We start from the raw sequence: 19077 nt of genomic DNA on the forward strand, positions 1-19077 counted from the left end.
CCCCCTCACCGACAGGGCCCCCTGCCGCTCCCCCCAGGGCCCCCCATCGCCCCCAGGGACAGCGACCCCGCCCATCCATCCCCCCAGGGGCAGGGACCTCACCTGCCCATCTCCCCAGAGGCAGGGACTCCCCCCGCCCAGCTCACTGAGAGCAGGGATCCCAGCCTCCAACTCGCTTAGATGCCCCCTCACTGACAGGGCCCGCCCTCCCTCCAGGGCCCCCCCACCACCCCCAGGGACAGCGACCCCGCCCATCCATCCCCCCAGGGGCAGGGACCCCCCCATCCAAACTGCCAGGATCCCCCATCAGGGACAGGGGCTCCTGCCCCTCCCCCCAGGGCTCCCCCATTGCCCCCAGGGACAGTGACCCCTGCCCCTCCCCCATGGCCCCCCCATCGCCCCCAGGGACAGCAACCCCCCCACTCCTCCTCCCCCCCATCCAACCCGCAGGGATCCCCCGTCACCAACAGGGACCCCTCCCCCAGGGCCCCCCCATTGCCCCCAGGGACAGCGACCTCGCCCTTAAGAACCTCATGCCAATCTCCCCAGGGGCAAGGACACCCCACTCCCATTACAGACAGGGAGCCCTCGGCCATCCCCACCAGAGGCAGTGACCCTCCCATCCAAGGCAGGGTCCACCATGCCCCCTCATCCCCACCACAGGCTCCCTGCCCATTCTCCCTAGGGGCAAGGACCCTCCTTCTATCATGGGCAGGGAGCTTCCCACCCATCCTCTCCAGGTGCAGGGATACCACTCTATCTTGGGCAGGTACCCAGCCCATATGGGGCAGGGGTTGCATCCCCATCAGAGCTAGGAGCCCCACCCTCCTCAATTTGAGCAGCAGTCTTATCCCCACGAGGGGAAGGAATCTCCAGAGTCCTACCACCAGAGCCAGGAGCAGTCTCCCCAGAAGTAGTACCAGTCTCCGCCAGGGCAAGAGCAACCCCCCATCCCCACCCAAGCAGGAACTTCCCCCCTCTGCTACCATGGACAGCAGTCTTCTCCATTCTCATCACCCCCCACTTCATCCCCAACAGTGCCAGAGTTCTGCCCTCTATTGGCATAGACCCCGGGGGTCAGAGTGGATAAAACTTGATTTAGAATGTTTTGATTCTTTTGAAATTTAAATCAGATTTTTTTATTTAAATTAAATGCATTTTTCTTTTTAAAATAAACCTATTGAAAATTAAATTTGAAGTTATCAGCCTGTATTAAGGCATAAATATACTATAATCTATTAAAATAATTTAAACTAAATTAAAAAAATTCAAGTAGTACACGTTTGCTGTTGAAGATTAAAGTCAAACCACTGAACTGGTGGAAATTGCTGACTAAGCACCTAGAACCAGAATTTGCTGACATGCTCAACCAGCTTTTAACTGCAGTAGCCTTTTCAGGTGCAGAGAGAATATTTTCTTCAGTTGAGTTTATTCAACTAGTTCAATGGCTAATTAATACTTAGTTTCTCTCACGTCAGTTCAGACTAGAGCAGCTGCCACCATCCCTCTTATTCTTCATATGAGAATGAGGAGGACATGCCCTAGGATAAACTCACGATCTTCCTTCTTGACAGCATAAACATAGTGACCTCAGCTTCTCTGTCATGTTTCTCTGTCCCTAATACCCTGTTCTCCCATTATCATGCGGCTAGATTGCCTAGTTACAACCCTGGTTATAATGTGCTCTGCCTCCTTACTAATATGCAGTTCAGACCCCCACAACAAAAATTCCAAACAGCTCTGCAATTGTAATGTATTTATTAGTCTTCAGCCCTCAGAGATAACATGTTAAAAAGTATTTATCCTTCCCCCACCCATTATAAATGACATTCTGGATTTTAAGGGTGTTTTTTTTTCTTTACCGCTCCAATTTTTTTTAAAAGTATGAATTTAAAAAATACTATGTATAACTGAAATTCTCTCAATTCTTTTGACCCAGGAGTTCACAATCCTAAAAATGTGACCTGTGGACCGAAGAGTTCTAAAATGCAGTCCACAGCTGCCTTCTATCTGTAGCAGTGTGAAGACCAAATCAATCAGCTTCAGGTTTTGATTGCTGGTTAATGCAAGCAACAGGCTTTTAATCTAACAAAATAGATTAGAGTGTCAGCAGATTATTAGGGCTATGTATGTTTATTGGTAGTTTAAAAAACTGATGTGATTGAGCCCAAATCCACATGAGTAGCTTTGCTGATATAAGTGTGTTCATATCTGGGCCCTTTATCTGTAAATTAGCTATAGTGCTTTTGCTCCTGGCAAATTTAGTTCCTGATCTTGTAAAGGCTTATGCATATGCTTAACTTTATGCATGCGAGTAGTCTCATTGAAATCAATGGGACCAATATGCATAAAGTTAAGCACAAATTTTGCAGGACTAGGCATTAAATGCTATGATGAGGAGCACTCTACAAATAGAAATAGAAGTTAATTTTATCCCCAGTTCTGCAAATTTGGGTGCCACTGGTTCAACAAAATTAAGAATTGTCTTTTTTTTCCCTTAACTCTTTGGCCCTGTTCTTGCCATCCTTACTTAGGCAAAAATTCTCAATGATTTAAATGAGAGCTTTGCTTGAGCAGCAGACCCACTATGGAAGTGTTAGATGTAATTTCAGTAACTTTATCAAATTATTACAAAAAAATTAAAATCCGTTTTCCAGCCTTTTTTGTTTCTTAAAACAAAGAAAGAAAAGCACTTGAAAGCTTCTATATAGAGGGTGAAGAACTTACCTTTAAGAAAAAGAAATTGAATGCATTTGACTTTAAAAGGAAAATATTTTTAAAAAATTGGGGTGGGGCATGATTTAAATGTTTTCCTGTTATTCAAGACATGAGAATGGGGAACAAAGGAAGGATACCCAACTTATACAATGCTGTACATATAGCTAAAACGAATTTATAACAAAAATCCAGGTGTAATTTTTACTATTCCATCTCCTGTAAAATTTGAACCTGTTCCTTGAAAATATTATTGTCCTTGGTAGGAGTAGTATGAGGAAATTCTTTATTCTTAGATATACAGCAATAACGTATTCTTTTTGTGGTGCTTCTGAGATGTATATGTCCTGTTTGAGAGAGAGATGATGCAGACGGGATGAAATTCACCTCTCAGCAGGTCCTGTAACCTGGACCTACTTTTTTCTAGGCATATAGCACCATCAGTTACAAACTTATAAACAGGGACATTTTTGTGGGACATCTTTTGACCCTGTTGAAATACATAAGATTCAGTAATTTTTTTGGAATGATGTAGTGAATAAATGCGAACTTTTTCATGTTTGCAGCAGCACTGGATGGTTGTAAGGAACTTCAGATTTCACAGATAATTCAGGCATATTTTAATTATGGACTAGTTCTGGTACATACACTGATTGGCATTTAGCTGTGTGCAATTGTGTATGAATTTTTTTCATATACAGTGTGCTTACTTGGTTTGAATATCTTCTCTGCAGGTTGCATTTCCTAAAATAATTTTATCAAGATCAAATTTCTCATCAATCAAGTTTAAGGCAAACCAGGCTTAAATTAATTGAGTTGTTGATGACTAGGCTTGGAAGGATTAGATTTTTATTGGCAAATGTCAATTTCACCATACATATACAAACCTATGAAAAATGTTGCCATTGATAATATTTGAAATTTATGCATAGAAAGTGTAATAAAATTGCTGCTTGGGAGCTTTTTAGAATTTGATTTAAGTATATTTATTTTGTATGTTTTGATATGTGATATTGACAGTTTATGTTTTAACGGGTGTAAAACTAACTTTTTGAATCACAGTATACACTGTCATTAAATAATTATTGTCTTAACCCCCATATTTTTCTGCAACTATGAAAAATTAAATAGATAAAAATAGAAAACAATGCTTAAAACCCATATTTTTGTGCAACAGTAAAAATTTAAATAATACAAATTTAAAAAATGCTTAAAAATAAACATCAATATTGTCTCTCAAAATTATATTTAAAAAATATGAATTCTGCCCAGTCTGTTCATGATGATAAATGTAGCTTAAACAGCAAAATGGATTTAACCACACATACAAAGTTCCAGTTGTTTGAAAGCACTTTTAATTTGAGCGCATATTTCCATCTAAAATATAAACCAGAAGTATTTATCTTGAGTCCTGTATAATAAGGATTGGTTTATATATTGGCTAATGTATCAATACTGGTATTGCTTTCATTTTAAAATGTATTATCTGTTCATCTCTGTTATGTAACTTTTTCCTGTTACCTTTTGTTTAGGAATCTTGCTATACACTAATGCAGTTTTCAAGCTCTGAGTCTTGCCCTAGTTTATCAGAAACCAAAGCATATTCCCTGACCAAACATTAAAGGTGGGTAAACATGGACCAGTACCACCTCAGTGATGAAAACTTCATCCAATCAGAGATGCATGTTCCTGGATTTTCAGAGAGTCAAGGGCTGAACTGTAGTGACACTCTCAACCTTAAGCTGTGTCCAGATACAAGAGACATAATGTATACTGGCCTAAGCAGCCTAGATATGGATCCTAGCCTTTCAGCTGCAGATATGGCTAATGACACTTTGGAGGACAATTTAGATGCACTGTCTTTGTATTCTGTGAAGGACTGTGATTATGTTAAACTCCTTGATGAGTCTGACTTTGGCTCACAGCCTTCTTTGTGTGGTGAGTACATTGGAATCTCCTTTGGTTGTAATTTTATAGTTCAGTGTAGCCAGAATTTTTCAGTAGTTAATTTAGAAGCTACAGTAAACCTAGTGATAATCTCTTTGGGGTAGAGACTTAGACTTCTAAGTCACTTAGGTGCTTTTGAAAATTTTGCCAGTCTTTATTTGTCTTGTAAATTGTCATGCGTATTTATAGCTCTATAGAAAATAGTTACTAATAATTATTGTAATATTAAATAGGAATATTTCCCCTACGTTTCTGTTTCCTTAAAATTGTACCGTGGCTAGGAATACAATCTCTGTTCAAAGTCTTTGCAATTTGATCTCCAACTGCAAATGGAAAATTTAAAAACATTAAAGTAACAGATTTGTTAAATATGCCGCTAACATCTACATTACTAGCTTTCCCTGAAGCATAGAAGAGACATTCTGTTTAATTCTTGTAGTTCAAATTCTCTGAGAAATGGATTTAGCAGAATGGGCTTTCTCCAGAATTTGCAATTAGGAGTTAAAAGGAGAATGTCCTTAGTAAAATACTGTTCTTGAAAGAACGGTACCATCACTGCTAATGCAGATCAGTGATCATGCAAAAGTTCGAGGAACTATTAAGACAGAAAAAACAAAAAGACACAACTGGGAGCACTCAAATAAGAGAATGATAGACATTTTTTGATACAATTTGGTGCATCTTTTATTTAACTGATTAGGCCAACTGATAAAATCTGTAGTATATCTACCTCTCTCCTTTGTTATTCTGGTTTATAGGTAATGAATCTTAGATTTTTGAAGACAATGTAAGCTTAGTGGCTCAATGGATTTATTAACTAGTCAGTCATCTTTGGTGACCTTGGTTTAAATATTCATTAGATCACAAGTGCAAAATAATTTGTAGGAGTCTCCTATGTCCATTTTTGTCCAAAAGAGGGAAAGCATTATGGCAGAATTCAGTTCAGTTGACACTGCTCAAGAGATTCAGGACTGAAATAGCAAACCACAACTGAGGTGCATTGTCAGAGCTGTGTGAGGGCAGAGGCCTCGAATATCAGTGGTCTTGCAGATCACAGGCTACGTTGTAAGACACAAAACTGTGGTGCATCATGCTTGCACTAGTTACCCTATCCTGTAACTAGGCTCCGAACGAAAAATTTAGGGGAATTAAAAAGAGAAATCTATGAAACCTTACATTATTGGGGTAATTTAATAAGACACTATATGTTATCTAATGAGTATAACTTTCATCCTTTATTTAGAATTGGGACTTCCTATCCCAGCAGCACCTAAAGAAGTTGAACAGGAAGGCAAGTCCAGTTCTGGTAGTGCCAGGAAAGGGAAGCATCAGCACAGCTCTCCTCAAAACCCTGTCCTGGATTGCAGTCTCTGTGGGAAGGTGTTCAGCAGTGCCAGCTCTCTTAGCAAACATAACCTGACTCACAGCCAGGAACGGAAATACATCTGCAAAATCTGCAGCAAGGCTTTTAAACGGCAGGACCACCTGTATGTAGGCGTTTACTAATATAAAGGCATAAAACTATGTTCAGTTTATGTTTAAAACATTGTAGATAGAATTCACTTCAGTAGTACTTCATTTTCCTGTTTCACTTTGGTTTAGATGCACAGTTACACTACTTGGTACTTTGGTGTGGGCATTTGTCAGGCCAGCAGACCCCATCAAATTACACTGCAAAACTATATCAGTAGCAGAAGCAAGTTAGTTCTAGAATTTGCAGAGCATATTGTTGCAGAAAGGGCCTCACATGGTCATATAAGACATAGTTCAGCTTCAGAAGACTTGGTAAGCTTGTATTGCGCAATAGCAACTAAGAACCTTTTATTTTTCTTTCTGATCAGTGGTCCAGGGAAAAGCTTACTGATGTGGGAAGTACTTGTACTGGACAGCCAATTCTTGTGTGGTTTTAGCAGCCAATATATTGTGAACTGCAGTTAAAGATTAATTTTCCACACCATTAATAACTGGGATTCTATTTTTCAAATGGTATATACACCTCTACCTCGATATAACACGACTCGATATAACACAAATTTGGATATAATGCGGTAAAGCAGTGCTCCGGGGGGGCGGGACGGCGCACTCCGGTGGATCAAAGCAAGTTTGAATATAACACAGTTTTACCTATAACGTGGTAAGATTTTTTTGGCTCCCGAGGACAGCGTTATATCGAGGTAGAGGTGTATAGCATTTGTTCTGATCTCCAGTGGTTCTTGAAGTATTGGAACTTCAGTGGTCTATTCTGGTTTCTTGATGTAGCAGTGCTGGACATCGGACCAGTGCAAATGCCAGTCCCAGGGAACAGGCTGGAGGTTTCAGTCTGTATTATATACAGACATATTTTGGATTAATATGTGTCCTTTGAAAGTGGTGTTCTGCCCTAAAAGTGTCTCCATAGAAAGGGCATTGTGGTGTTCCATATTCATTGTTTCCCACTGGTTTCTGTATCAAATTTGCTTTGCTTACAAGATGATTTTTCTGATTGCAAGCTCCTCCCCGCCTGCCCCAAGCTCAGTGAGATTGATAGAGAACAGGATTTTTTCCATTTCATGCATTTAAAGAAGCTCTGCTGGCCAAATTAGATCCTCATTTTGGTCTGTCTTCATTGTCTTTATGTTATGCCTTCAATGAAACCTGTGCAACTCCATTACCCTTTGGTGGGTTTGCACAGGTGTAATTCAGGGCATAATTGGAAGAGAATGGGGTTGCAATGATGTTATTTAAGGACATTATTTTGTCTGCTGTACTTCTGTAACTTGTGAGAATGCAAAAGAACCTAGTTTGACTCACAGGGGACAGGATGAATTTCTCAGTGCTGGCAGTTAAAAAACATCTTTTTTTGAGAGTTTTGAGAACTAGAAGGTCAGTTTTGAATTGGATTCAACGTTAGGCAGCTGCTGCAGGTCATGAAGGTGGGGAGTGATGTAATTCTTCTTCCTAGAGTGAAAAAAAAAACGCAGCTGTGTGGACCCCTCCTGCTTTAGAGAGCCCTAATCGGACTTTGTTTTACACTCTGTCAGACCCCTTTGAGTTCTGTAGGAGTTGCACTGGATATGTCAGTGCAGAATTTGACCTTCAGGATTTATTAAAACCGTAGAAGTGATAACTGAAATAGTTCAGAAAAGAAATGATTTAATTTCTGCTAGTCATTTTAATATGAGTCTTCTCTTCTGTCTTTTGCCTTTTTACCTCAGGAGTGGACACATGCTAACACACCAGAAAACAAAACCATTTGTGTGTATAGAACAGGGATGCAATAAGAGTTACTGTGACCATCGGTCGTTGCTTCGACATTATGAAATGCAACATGGCTTGTCTATCTTAAAGGAGGCCACCTGTGATGACGATGCCTGTAAGGTCTCATCACCTTCTCATGATGCATTTGTCCAAAGAGGACAAGGTAGCTTGAGAACGGAGAGGCTGGCTGTTCACTCTCAATCCAAATCTCCAAATCCTAGCCTGCCCAACAGAGACCTACTGAAATGTATTGTTAGCAGCATTGTAAATCAGAAGCTTCCATCAACTCCAGCATCGTCTGCAAAGGACTTGAAAAGTTCACTGCAGTCTTGCTCCTCTGCAGCTGATCAGGTTTCTTGCATCCCATCTAGCATGACTGCACTATTTGAAGCTACAGGTGACAAGATGGTGAAGGAGCATTATCCTTGCCAAAAGAATGCCACCTCTTCCAATGTGTATGCCATAATAAATCCTGGTAATTTATCTGTGATCGCACCAGGAGAAAATACAGTTAGCAGTTTGACTGATACATCCCTACTTTCAGAATCACAGTTTCCTTTAGAGACTACAGGTTTGGAGTATTGGCCAAACAGCACTTTACCTTGTTTTCCATTATTCAGAGGCCAGAAGATTTCTGCAAACTCCTCCCATCAGTCAGGCAGTAATTTTCAGTGGATCAGAAACATGCCAGTTTGTACTAAAGGCAAAGGGAATAGTGTTTATATTAATCACAATCCATCTGTTACAGCTCAGAATATTTCAGGTGGGTTTCCTGGACCTTCTCACGCATTCGACTCATTTGCACAGATGTATGAGTGTCCAGATGCTCTGTCAGTCGCACTTTTGAAGACCCAAGGGGAAATCTCAGGTGAAACAAAGCTCAGCAGTTTTGAGGAAACCTTTAGGCCAACAAAAAGACAAGAATGTGACATTGATTCCTGTCACTGGCAGAACATTCAGAAGCATAGTGTGTTACAGAATGACGCTAACCCACACTTCAGGCAGCTTTTCATGGAATCCTCAGTGAACCAGGAGCATATGCAAGTGCAGCAACACCTGCTCCAAATGTTCACCAAATCTCAACACATTTTGTCCCACACCCAGGTGGTGGCTCCAACACAGAAAGCAACTTCTGAGGTGAAACAGACTATAGAAAAACCACTCCAAAATGTATTGCAACAGCAGCAGCAAGCTGACATGATTCACTCTCTTCTAGAGCACACAGAAGGTGAAGGGTCTCCCATGTATATGCAAAAGACTTTGACCCAGTATCAGAAGGATGTGTCATCTGTTAGTGAGGAACAAGACCAAATAGAAAGGCAGCAAGCAGCAGTTGCTTTGCAGTCTTCTCAGTCCCTGTCTGACCCTCTCATAAATTCAGACTCTGTTTACTCTGCCAAGCAAACTAGACCCTTGAAAGGCTGTGTGGCATTCAAAGATACTGACAACCCAACCCAACCCCAGGCTGTAGTATGTGATAAAGCCCTGGGAAACTCTACTTCTGGGAAATCACGTCAGTGGGAAAATAATGCTTTTGTATATAGCGACAAAGAGAAAAATGAAAGATATTGCAAAGGAACAGGTGGCAAACTACATTCCAGCAGTGGTAGACCTCGACGCTTGCCCAGTGTCCGAAAAGAGAAGCTGAAGTTTGACCTATCTTGCACAGCTTCTCCAAGTCAAGTGGCCATGGCTTCCTTTTCATTACCTGGGACTTCACCCAGTCATGTGACTGAAAGGAAACACAAACTAACCATTTTTAATAGGATTCAGGTATGTTCAAATCTTCTTTTATTTTTTAGTGAATAAAATAAAAATGTTTACATTTTTAAATAAACAAATTGAAAACAGAGATGGCATTTTAATGCTTAGAGCGGGGAATTAGGAATCAGAAATCCTGGTTTTTCCTATTGAAAGTCACTGGGAGGTATGCATCTAAATCATATGGGTGCTTTTGCATCTTTAAGTATCTAAATAACTTTGTAAATTTGGCCCTCTGTGTCTCAGATTCTCCATCTTTAAAACGAGGATAATGATATTTACCAGCCTTTGAGAAGTCCTGACACATTATTGGAGCAGTGACTCAAGGCATCATTTTTTACCTGGGAAGTGAAACCACTATTGTAACCCTTGTGGTTCAAAACAAAACAAAACCACCACCTAAGCTAGTCTTCCTGAAAATTAGGATGTAATGTAAATATATTGGGGAAGTTATTTTAAAATGAAGACCTTTTGTACCAAATTTGTACAGAAGGCTGCAGTTTGTAGTGGAAATACTCACACATTTTAACAGGGCTGTGCTAGTAGACTATGCTAATAACTTCTTGTGGAGAGGAATCAAATTGGAATCTTGATTCTGGATTGTGATGGGATTTTAATCAGCTCATCCGAAAGCAAGTGTTAATGTAGTTGCAGAATAAAACTTTTTTTCAGACTAAAAAAAAAATCCTCAGCATTGAAAATATTTAGTATTCCACAGGATAAAGAAATAGTTTCACAGTTACTGTTGATCTTGATGGCTTTGTCAGGATCATATTACTACGTTATTTTAACGTGGGAGAAATGCTCATAATTCATTCAGTTCTTCTAGTGAATGATGTATTAGGCGTAGTCACTAATCAGTGAAGATACCTTTCAGTGCTCCCCTGGGTTGCACTGAAATATTTCTTTGCTTTTCATAAATCAAAAACAGTAAAGCTTAGTCTGACATCCTTCACACTTGGTAGTCTGACGGGATCCTTATTTCTTGTACCTTTTTTGCCAGTGTTGCTCTATTAAACTTCATCTTGAAGGGTGTGGTAAAGTGGGACCAACGTTCTTTTAAACAGCACATCAATTACATTTTTCTTTTATTAGGAATACAGGTATGGGGCAGTTAGATGTGCTTTTAACCTGAGATCTGAAAATACTTTATACTGGTTCATGAAGGGGGTTAACTTTACCTCTGTTTTATAGTTTGGAAAACTGGGGCACAGAGATGTTACATGCAGTATTAAGTTAGTTTCCAGTCTGGAGTAGAACCTAAGGTTCCTTAACTATTGGACTTCATTGTTTCCCTGTGTTCTTTTAAGTGTTTTTTGTTAGTGTTGACAGCTTTAGACTCACCAAAAATAATCTTTAGCATTTACATGGCCCTTTACATATTTCAGAGTGCATTAAAAACATTAACTAATTAATTCAGTGACAGAGGTATAAAAATGATTTAACAAGATGAAGTCTCACAGGATGCTTAGTAAACCTTTCACCTAGGTTCTTGGTTCAACTTGGGCTCTGGTCAGTAGTAAAACATTGCTAGCATCAGACTGTTCAGGGAGCTTTGTGAAAAGAGTCAGTACAATAATGGACAGATGTCCATATAGCACAAATCACTTTCTCATTTGGGAGTAACTAGTGCCTAACTGCTTGCATCAGCAGAGAAATCAGGGGCTAAATAGTTATATACAATGAACTTTCACCCTTAAAGATAGTCCTTTCAGGTCAGAGATGAGGCACATTGATGGAATGGGGTAGGGAAGCTGCTTACAATAGTGCTGCCCATGCTGTACGTGTTCTATGGATAAATAGGAGTTTTGAGTCTCCAACGTTTTGTGGAGAGTCATTTTTGTTTTATTGATTATTAGTTGCTGACTTCCAGCCCCATGCAGTATGATGACATCTCACCCTCATGCACTACTCTGATGGAAAGTTTATTTGCATGCTTTTGTCCAGGCTCTGCATGAGCTGCTGCTGTTTCTGCAGGCCATTTGGTCACCTGTCATCTATGCACTGAGGTGACCCTTTGTGCAAGGAATTCCCTCCCTGTTCCATACTGCGGAGGCAGGCGCTGAACCACCTCTGTGGTACTGTTCCCCACCTTCCCCCTGGAACCATGCAGAAGGCTCTCTATATTCTGGGGCCTGCTATTTCTGCGGGAGGGTTGAGATGCTGGCTGGGCCAGAGGAATGCCAGCACTAGGAAACCTGCACGGGGCTCAGAAGCTATAGGAACTCTCTTAACTGCTTGAAGTCTGTATGGGGCATCTTGCTTCCTTCCCAAATCCCTGCATGTGGCCACCAAACATTAGGAGTCTAAGAGATTGGAATGTAGGAGGAGAGGATCCTCCCTCTCTGGCATTCTTCTGCAGGAGGTTACTTTCTCTGTGCTGCTGATTGCTCTCTCTTTGAGAGGGTCCTGTAATGGGAAATATGCAACTTATGATAAACGAGTGGTGTTGATTGGAACTCGTGTTATTTGTATATGCACACAAGGATTATGAGGATAAATTCATTAATGTTTGTAAAGGGCTTTGGGATCCTGTAAAGAAAGTTTCTAAACCATGTAACTGCAAAATGTTATTTTTAGGAATGAAACAACTCAGAAGTTCCATGTCTTGTTTCAGGATGGAATAACTATTGTAAGTTTCAATCATGGACAGTATAACATCTGGTTTTGATTTTTTTTTTTTAAACTCAGGGTGGAAATATCTACAGCCTTACTAATGCAGTGAGGGAAGAAAACTTGTCAGCTGGATGGTAAGCAGGGTACACTGTAGTCTTGACAGAGCTTCAAATAAAATAATGTGACACAGATTTTTATTTGTACTTTTAGGTTTGGCTTCAAGTGTGTATGTTAGCAGTAAGAGGCCGAATGATGTATTTGTCTGTTCCCTTAGGGTTGGATTTTTACATAGCCTCTTTTTTTCTGTGGTGAGCTCTGAGATTATGCTAATTAATAAGTGTTTGAATTAGAGCCACAAGGCTTTCATAAAATTACTTTCTCACCCACAAGCATGAAAGCCATATAGCAACTTAACTTATGTATGATAGAGGGATATTTGAGTGCAGTATTTAAGGTTATTAAGATGATAAAAACTGACCAGTCCTTTTCTTTTCACACATGACCATAATGAATGAGGGTTCACGATGAAAGGAATGAAAGGAAAATTTAGAATAAAATTAAATGAGATTCACCTCTCGGCAAGAAGGGCTTCACTGGGTCTTAAGTTGAGCACAGGTCTTGTGCTGTGTTTCATCCACAATGAGTAGTCAGCCTTTGAAATTTATTGTAGGGGCAGAGAGTCAAATACCAAAGCTGGATTTTTAAAAGAGGATGGATAATTTTATGGCTAGTAATTTATTTAGGGCAAGTTTGTGCCCAGGTCCTCAGTGGCTGCATAGGGAAGTAAACACCCTTCCCCCTCCCTCTGTTCAGCTGCTTAGAACCTACCTGCATCACTACTTGGGTGCTGGTGTAGAGAGCAGGGACTACACTCCTGATATTCCGTCCTCAAGTAAGCCATGGTCTGTCTTCCCATATGGCAGCCAGTGGAGCTGATCAGTTATTAAATGGGGAAGTAAGCTGTTCCCCGAAAAGGGGTGTCAGAGCCTACTTCTTCCTGGGGAAGGAGGGGAGGAACTGTGACTTTGGGTCACAGTTCATTCCTGGGGTTCCTTCTTGGGTGATGCAGCTATGTGCTGCCCTGTGCTTAAGTCTGAACCTTTGTGACACTTCCTGTGGTACCCAGAGCTGTGAGGCACGTTGCTACCACCAGCCCTTAGCGTTAGGAAGCCTTGTCTGTGCCTGCCAGGGCTCAGCTCCCTGACACCACAAGCCTCAGGCGACACAAGCACTGCCTTCAGGCTTCCACAGGCCCCATCCTCTCTTTACAGGTTAATGAAAGGCACACTTCAACCCCGAACTCTCTGGAGCATCCTCCTGGAATATCCAGTACCTGTTCCATTGAACACTCACAGAATTCATAGATCCTCTACTCCCCAAGGAAGAGGACACCCCAGTGTTCCAGTTAGGGCTCAAGATCGCCACTCTGATCAACACACAGCACTTAGATATGTTTAGAGTAAAAACTAGAAGTAGTTTATTTAACAAAGAACAGAGACTGGAATGGCTACATATAAAATAAAATCATAACATGCTTTGTAGAGCCGAAACTTAACGAACAAGACATCATATCATATAGATGAAAAGCTCACTCAAAATCCTTCCAGTGTATTATAGCCAGTCTTGGCTGTAATCTTCTGTTCATGAGACAAGTCATGTCCTCTTGCTTCCTCAGTGGAGAGATCCCCTGTGTCTCTTTGCAATCCCAGATACATCCAAACAGTCCTTTGATCTTTATTCATAAATAGGATACCCTCCTGTTTATTGTTCTTCCCGGTGGCCTCCCTCTCTTGTTGACCTTGCAGTCTTTTAATTAGCATCTGGCTCCACATGGACATAGGCTTACCTTGTGAGACACATGGTGCATAATAGACATTTGTCCAAACAGAGAGATAAGCCTCTCCTGTCCCCTAACCAAACAGAATCTGTCCAAGGCTAGTTACCTCCTGGTGACCTGCTTTTAACTTCAAGGCTTTAAGAACATAATTTCCAGTATAGATATGTAACTTCCTAAATATTACCTATACATACATTACAAAGTGATTAATAATCAGTGGTGGTTGATAGAGACTTCACATACCACTCTTTGGTATCACATACCATCAGACCCAGGGGATTCCTATACATCCCTGTGCAGCCTGGGGGTTCTCTGCCACTTGGCACCAGGAGGTTTCCTGGGTCACAGCCTTGTAGTCCAATCTAATGAAATTCAGTTGAATTCAATGAAGTTGCACAGGTGTAGCTTGAGGGCAGAATATGGTCCACTGATTTAATTCTTCTGTAGACATTGCATAGATTAATTTAATATAATTCTTCATTTAAACTGCACAAACAGCTGCCTTTCCTACAGTGCCACTAACCATGATAGATATGCCAATAATTTTCCATCGTTAAGAAATTGATTGACATTTATTAAGAATCTGAAGAATCTATTCCTGGTCTGTAAAGACTAAAAGTCACAGTTTATAGTGAGCAAGTGTCCGCATAAAAAAAAATCACCCACACATCAAGGTAGTCTCCTTCTCTCTCTCCGCATCCTCTATTTCTATCCCCAGGAGAGGAGCCAAGGACTGAATGGACCATAAGGTCTGAACTCATCTCTCATTCTCACCCCTAAGGTGGTCCCTTCACATTAGGGTGGTAGGTGTGTCGGTGTTGGAAAGCATGAACTGCCTTTGCTTTGTTAGTATTGTGGATAGAGGACTCGAGTCTCCGGAGCTGTTAATCTGCTACCATTCATCAGCACAAAATTCACTAGGGGAAGAAAATAAAAGGAAAAACAGCACACATGTAACACATGTTTTCCAATGGCAACATCAAAATTACACAAATTCCATATGGTATGTTTAATGCATGGCTTAAGAAAATACTCAGCAGGATTTTGAATGCAGGCCATCATTTTTAGAGGAAGTGGTGTGGAGCTCTGTTTAAGCTCGAAAGCTCATGTCTGTCACCAACAGACGTTGGTTCAGTAAAAGATGTTACCTCGCCCACCTTGTGTTTCTGTTTTTGGAAAAGGCATTTCTGCATAGTTGGTAACAGTAGTACAACTGCATGTAAATGCTCAAGAGGGCATTTCATTACATCTCCTGTTTAAAACTATCTTTCTAACATGGATGATTTATGTCCCAGTGGGGATTTTTCTCTGGTTAACATAGTTTGCTGATAAATGAACTGTAGAGACTTTTTTTCCAGCTCGACATAAAATGAGATCTAAAGAAGGGAATGCACCTAATATTGATAGAGACTAAATTGCAAACAGGAGTTCAGCTTCATAATGTTAATTTTGCATCCTTTTACCTTGTTTTCCACGCTTAGTAATAACACCAGTGGTGTCCCTGCAGATGGGAACAGATATGCAAGTGGTTTCATTTGCAAGACCTGCAGTCAGCTGTTCTACACCAAGAAAGGTTTAAACAGCCATATGTGTTTCCAGAGTGAACAATGGCATTCACCACCAGGGAAAATGGAACAGCAGGTAAAGGGAAATTGAATCCCTCAGTGTTTGTTAGTTAATGGAGTTTGAAATAAAGTCACAAGGATTCTTAAAACCTGTTCCTGGCCTATGGGGATAAAAATGTCTTGAAGCAACTTAACCTTTGTATTGAAAATTAAGAATAATAGGATAGAGTCTAGAATTCTGGAGTATCAGACACCCTTCAAGTGGTTATTGTTCAGTAGGCATCCTTAAACAATTGCAATGTTTCAAAACAGTGCTGTTTCCCACAAAATTTTCTACTATATAGACACAGAATAGTGCTGAAAATGGTCACTTTCTTTTTATAAGATAGAATTTTTAAAGTGCATCTACTGTGGCAGCACAGTCTTAGGGTTTGAGAGCTAAGTTTGGAGTGGAGTGTGTCATAATGGTTAGAATAAGGGACTGCTACTTATGGGTTCTATTCCTGGTTCTGTCACTAACTTATGTTACTTTGGAGAAAGTCATTCAAATCATTGGGTCTTCGTTTTTTCCATATATAAAATAGTGATAATAATAATGATCTAATGCAGAAGGATATTATGAGAATTAGTTGTTTGCCAAGCACTTTGAGATCCTCAGATAAAAGATGCTATGAGATATGCCTCTTATTATTATTATTATTATTTATTAGAATTTTTTATGTTAAGGTGTACAGTGCAGAAAACTTAAACCCTCAGAAATTGTCACTCAAGCCAATAGGAGATGGAAACTCTCCATCAGAAATTAAGAAACCTTTAGAAGACGTAACAGTGGCACCTCTTGTGATCCCAGTCTCTGTACCTGTGACAGCTATGAACCAACAGACCAAGAACAAAGTGGGTTGTGATTTGTGTTCTTCTGAATGGTATACATTGACTTTAATGGGATAACTTCTATGAGCAATTGTTCACCAGTATGTGAAATCCATCCCTGCTCAGAGGGTTACCAAAAAGCCTGTGTACCACGTAGGTCCTACTTAAAGCCCTAAAATAGAACTTAAGTGGCACTTCCCTGGTGGCTTTCTATACAGCAGTGGATTTCTTTTCAGCATAAGGGGTTCATCTGGACCTATGAGATTAATCAATTAGAAATATATAAATATATTAATCCAGTAAACCACTTTGAGTTGCATAACATTTGAAGATTGTGAGAAATGTCTGAATTATGATGTAAGCCTTGTATTTGGCTTTTGGTTTTGTGAAAAAAAATATTTGGGATTACACGGTTAAGGCAGCATTGAAATGAGTTTATTTAATTCGTTAAATTTGAAAAAAAAGTAATTTGTTCTATGTATCTTGCTAGTAATTGCCTTCTCTGGTAATTCTTTGTCACCAGTAGCAATATTTTAACTAAGAAGTTAGCAAATAGGCTTTCCTAGAAAAATTATTAGGAAAGCATTTCATAGACTTACTTTGCTATCAGCACTGGTTGGTGAATTTGATTATTGTGTAGGATAATTATTTGGTTTAAAGCAAATTAGAATATATCGGAACTCTTTAGGAAGGATTCACAATGATAACTCTCTCAGTGCTACACGATTACAAGTAAACTTACATAGGACTCTAATTTACATTCCTTGCTCACATGAATACTTCCATTGATTTAAATGGGATTACTTGCATGAGTAAGGGCTGCAGAAGAGGGTCCTTTCTTTAACTCTGCTCATAAATCTTAATGTTTGCTGTTAATTATTAGTCCCGAAATGATGGATCACAAAAGTGAGATTCTGGAAAACCCCCAAACATACAAACGACATGAGTCTCATGTAATTTCAAGCTTTCTCTTCTGTTAAATGATTTTAAGTGCCTCATGTTGGTCATAAGCCACACATCTTAAATGCCAGAGACTCACACTTGTTACCCTTGTTCCTGTGGTCAATTAAAATTCCAAATGAAATGTCTCCTCAGGTTATTGAAAAGGAAAGCCAGGGTGAGAAGGATCTCAGAAAAAGTTTGCCCCCAAAAAAGAGGAAGAGGCAGACTCGTCCCAAATCGCTCTTTATCCCACCTCCACCTCCGTTGTGTGCTGAGATGCAGCCAGCCATGATGGGAGGATGCCATGAGAGTAATCTTCGATCACCTGTCTACATGGTTGACCACCTCCTGAGAGACTTATTCCAAAACTCTCCATATACCCCACCTCCTATGCTCAGCCCAATACGGGAGGGATCAGGACTTTATTTCAGCACTCTTTGTTCTTCCTCTACTAATGCTGATCCCAACAAGCTGTACAGTACCATTCTAGGTAATAAAAACCACAGTGTTCACATTCAACTAATAATAATAATAGAAAGAAATCCAGTTTGCTGTCATTAGCTTTATGGACCCAGATTGTCTGTTGCCCTGACCTTTGTGCAGACATTTAATACAATGCAAAATTGATGTAATTAGTACTAAATTAGAAAGGCCCACACTTTTGCACTGGTGTCAATGACACAATGTAAAGATCAATGGAAAATCTGGATCTATATGTTCAACAATGTAAGTTAAGAATGAAAACTGCTCAACTAACTTTTTTTGCACTACTTTTCTGTTATGTTGATCTAAGCATTAAAAGCATTTGACAGTTACTCCAAAATGTACAAATATTAGTATAGAGGCATCAACATTCAATCATTATATATGTTTCTATTCCTGGTGCCAAATTCTACCAATCCTAGAACAGTTGTACACACACCTTCACTCTGAAACAGTGTAAAATACGCATTAGTATACCCCTGTATTTTCCAACTCTGCAGTACAGTGCAAAGCTCTCCCTCCTCCAAGGTCTGATTATTCATTCTAAAAGCATGTTTAATCTGTGGTTGGGTTATATTCAGGGGCCACTGCTGAGTTAGGGGCGTACAGACAACCACGGAGAATAGGAGCAGACGTCTTCCAGCTTGTCCTTCCTGTACTGGCAGCTGGTTTCTGAAAGGAGGAATGCACCTGCCAGAATTTGGCTCCAGATATTATATTTAATGTTGTATGATATTTAGATTTTGTTTATGATTCCAAGATAAAGACCTGTTGTGCCTGTGGTATAACAGCTTGTGATGAGTGGTCAAAAAACAAAACTGAAAAATTGTGTGAGGATGTTCCATATTGAGGGCCTGTTCTTGGAAGGCATAGTCATGTGAGTAGTTCCACTGAAGTCAGTGGGAATTCCAAGAATTAAATAGCTTCAAAAGTAGTTGCCGTGATATTTTCGATGAACATGGCAAGTAAGGCCAAGGGGAAGAGTCTTCTGAGTACATTTATCTTTGATGTATTTCTGTTTTTTAGGCAGAATGGATAGAGACTTTGGATTCTCTCTTGTGAAAGATAACACCAAAATCAGCATAAAGCCGTAAGTTGGGGCAT

The 19077-nt window shown here is 40.1% G+C and overlaps 1 protein-coding gene across 5 annotated transcripts in view; it reads left to right on the top strand.

The window, feature by feature from the left end:
- ZNF541 (zinc finger protein 541) overlaps positions 1–19077 on the top strand; it is a 42973-nt gene that overhangs the window by 405 nt on the left and 23491 nt on the right. The window contains exons 2-10 of one of the 5 annotated variants that reach the window (XM_030544462.1): positions 1940–3355; positions 4248–4653; positions 5906–6149; positions 7857–9672; positions 12352–12410; positions 15595–15754; positions 16405–16572; positions 17644–17980; positions 19000–19063. In XM_030544462.1, coding sequence (XP_030400322.1) covers positions 4350–4653; positions 5906–6149; positions 7857–9672; positions 12352–12410; positions 15595–15754; positions 16405–16572; positions 17644–17980; positions 19000–19063 — 3152 coding nt within the window. In that variant the 5' untranslated portion in view covers positions 1940–3355; positions 4248–4349. Of the gene's footprint in view, positions 1–1939; positions 3356–3978; positions 4654–5905; positions 6150–7856; positions 9673–12351; positions 12411–15594; positions 15755–16404; positions 16573–17643; positions 17981–18999; positions 19064–19077 lie in introns of those variants that run through there. The other 4 variants (XR_003998066.1, XR_003998065.1, XM_030544461.1 and 1 more) reach the window with 4 other exon arrangements.

This window comes from Gopherus evgoodei, unplaced genomic scaffold (genome assembly GCF_007399415.2).
Source record: "Gopherus evgoodei ecotype Sinaloan lineage unplaced genomic scaffold, rGopEvg1_v1.p scaffold_34_arrow_ctg1, whole genome shotgun sequence".
Lineage (NCBI taxonomy): Eukaryota > Metazoa > Chordata > Testudines > Testudinidae > Gopherus > Gopherus evgoodei.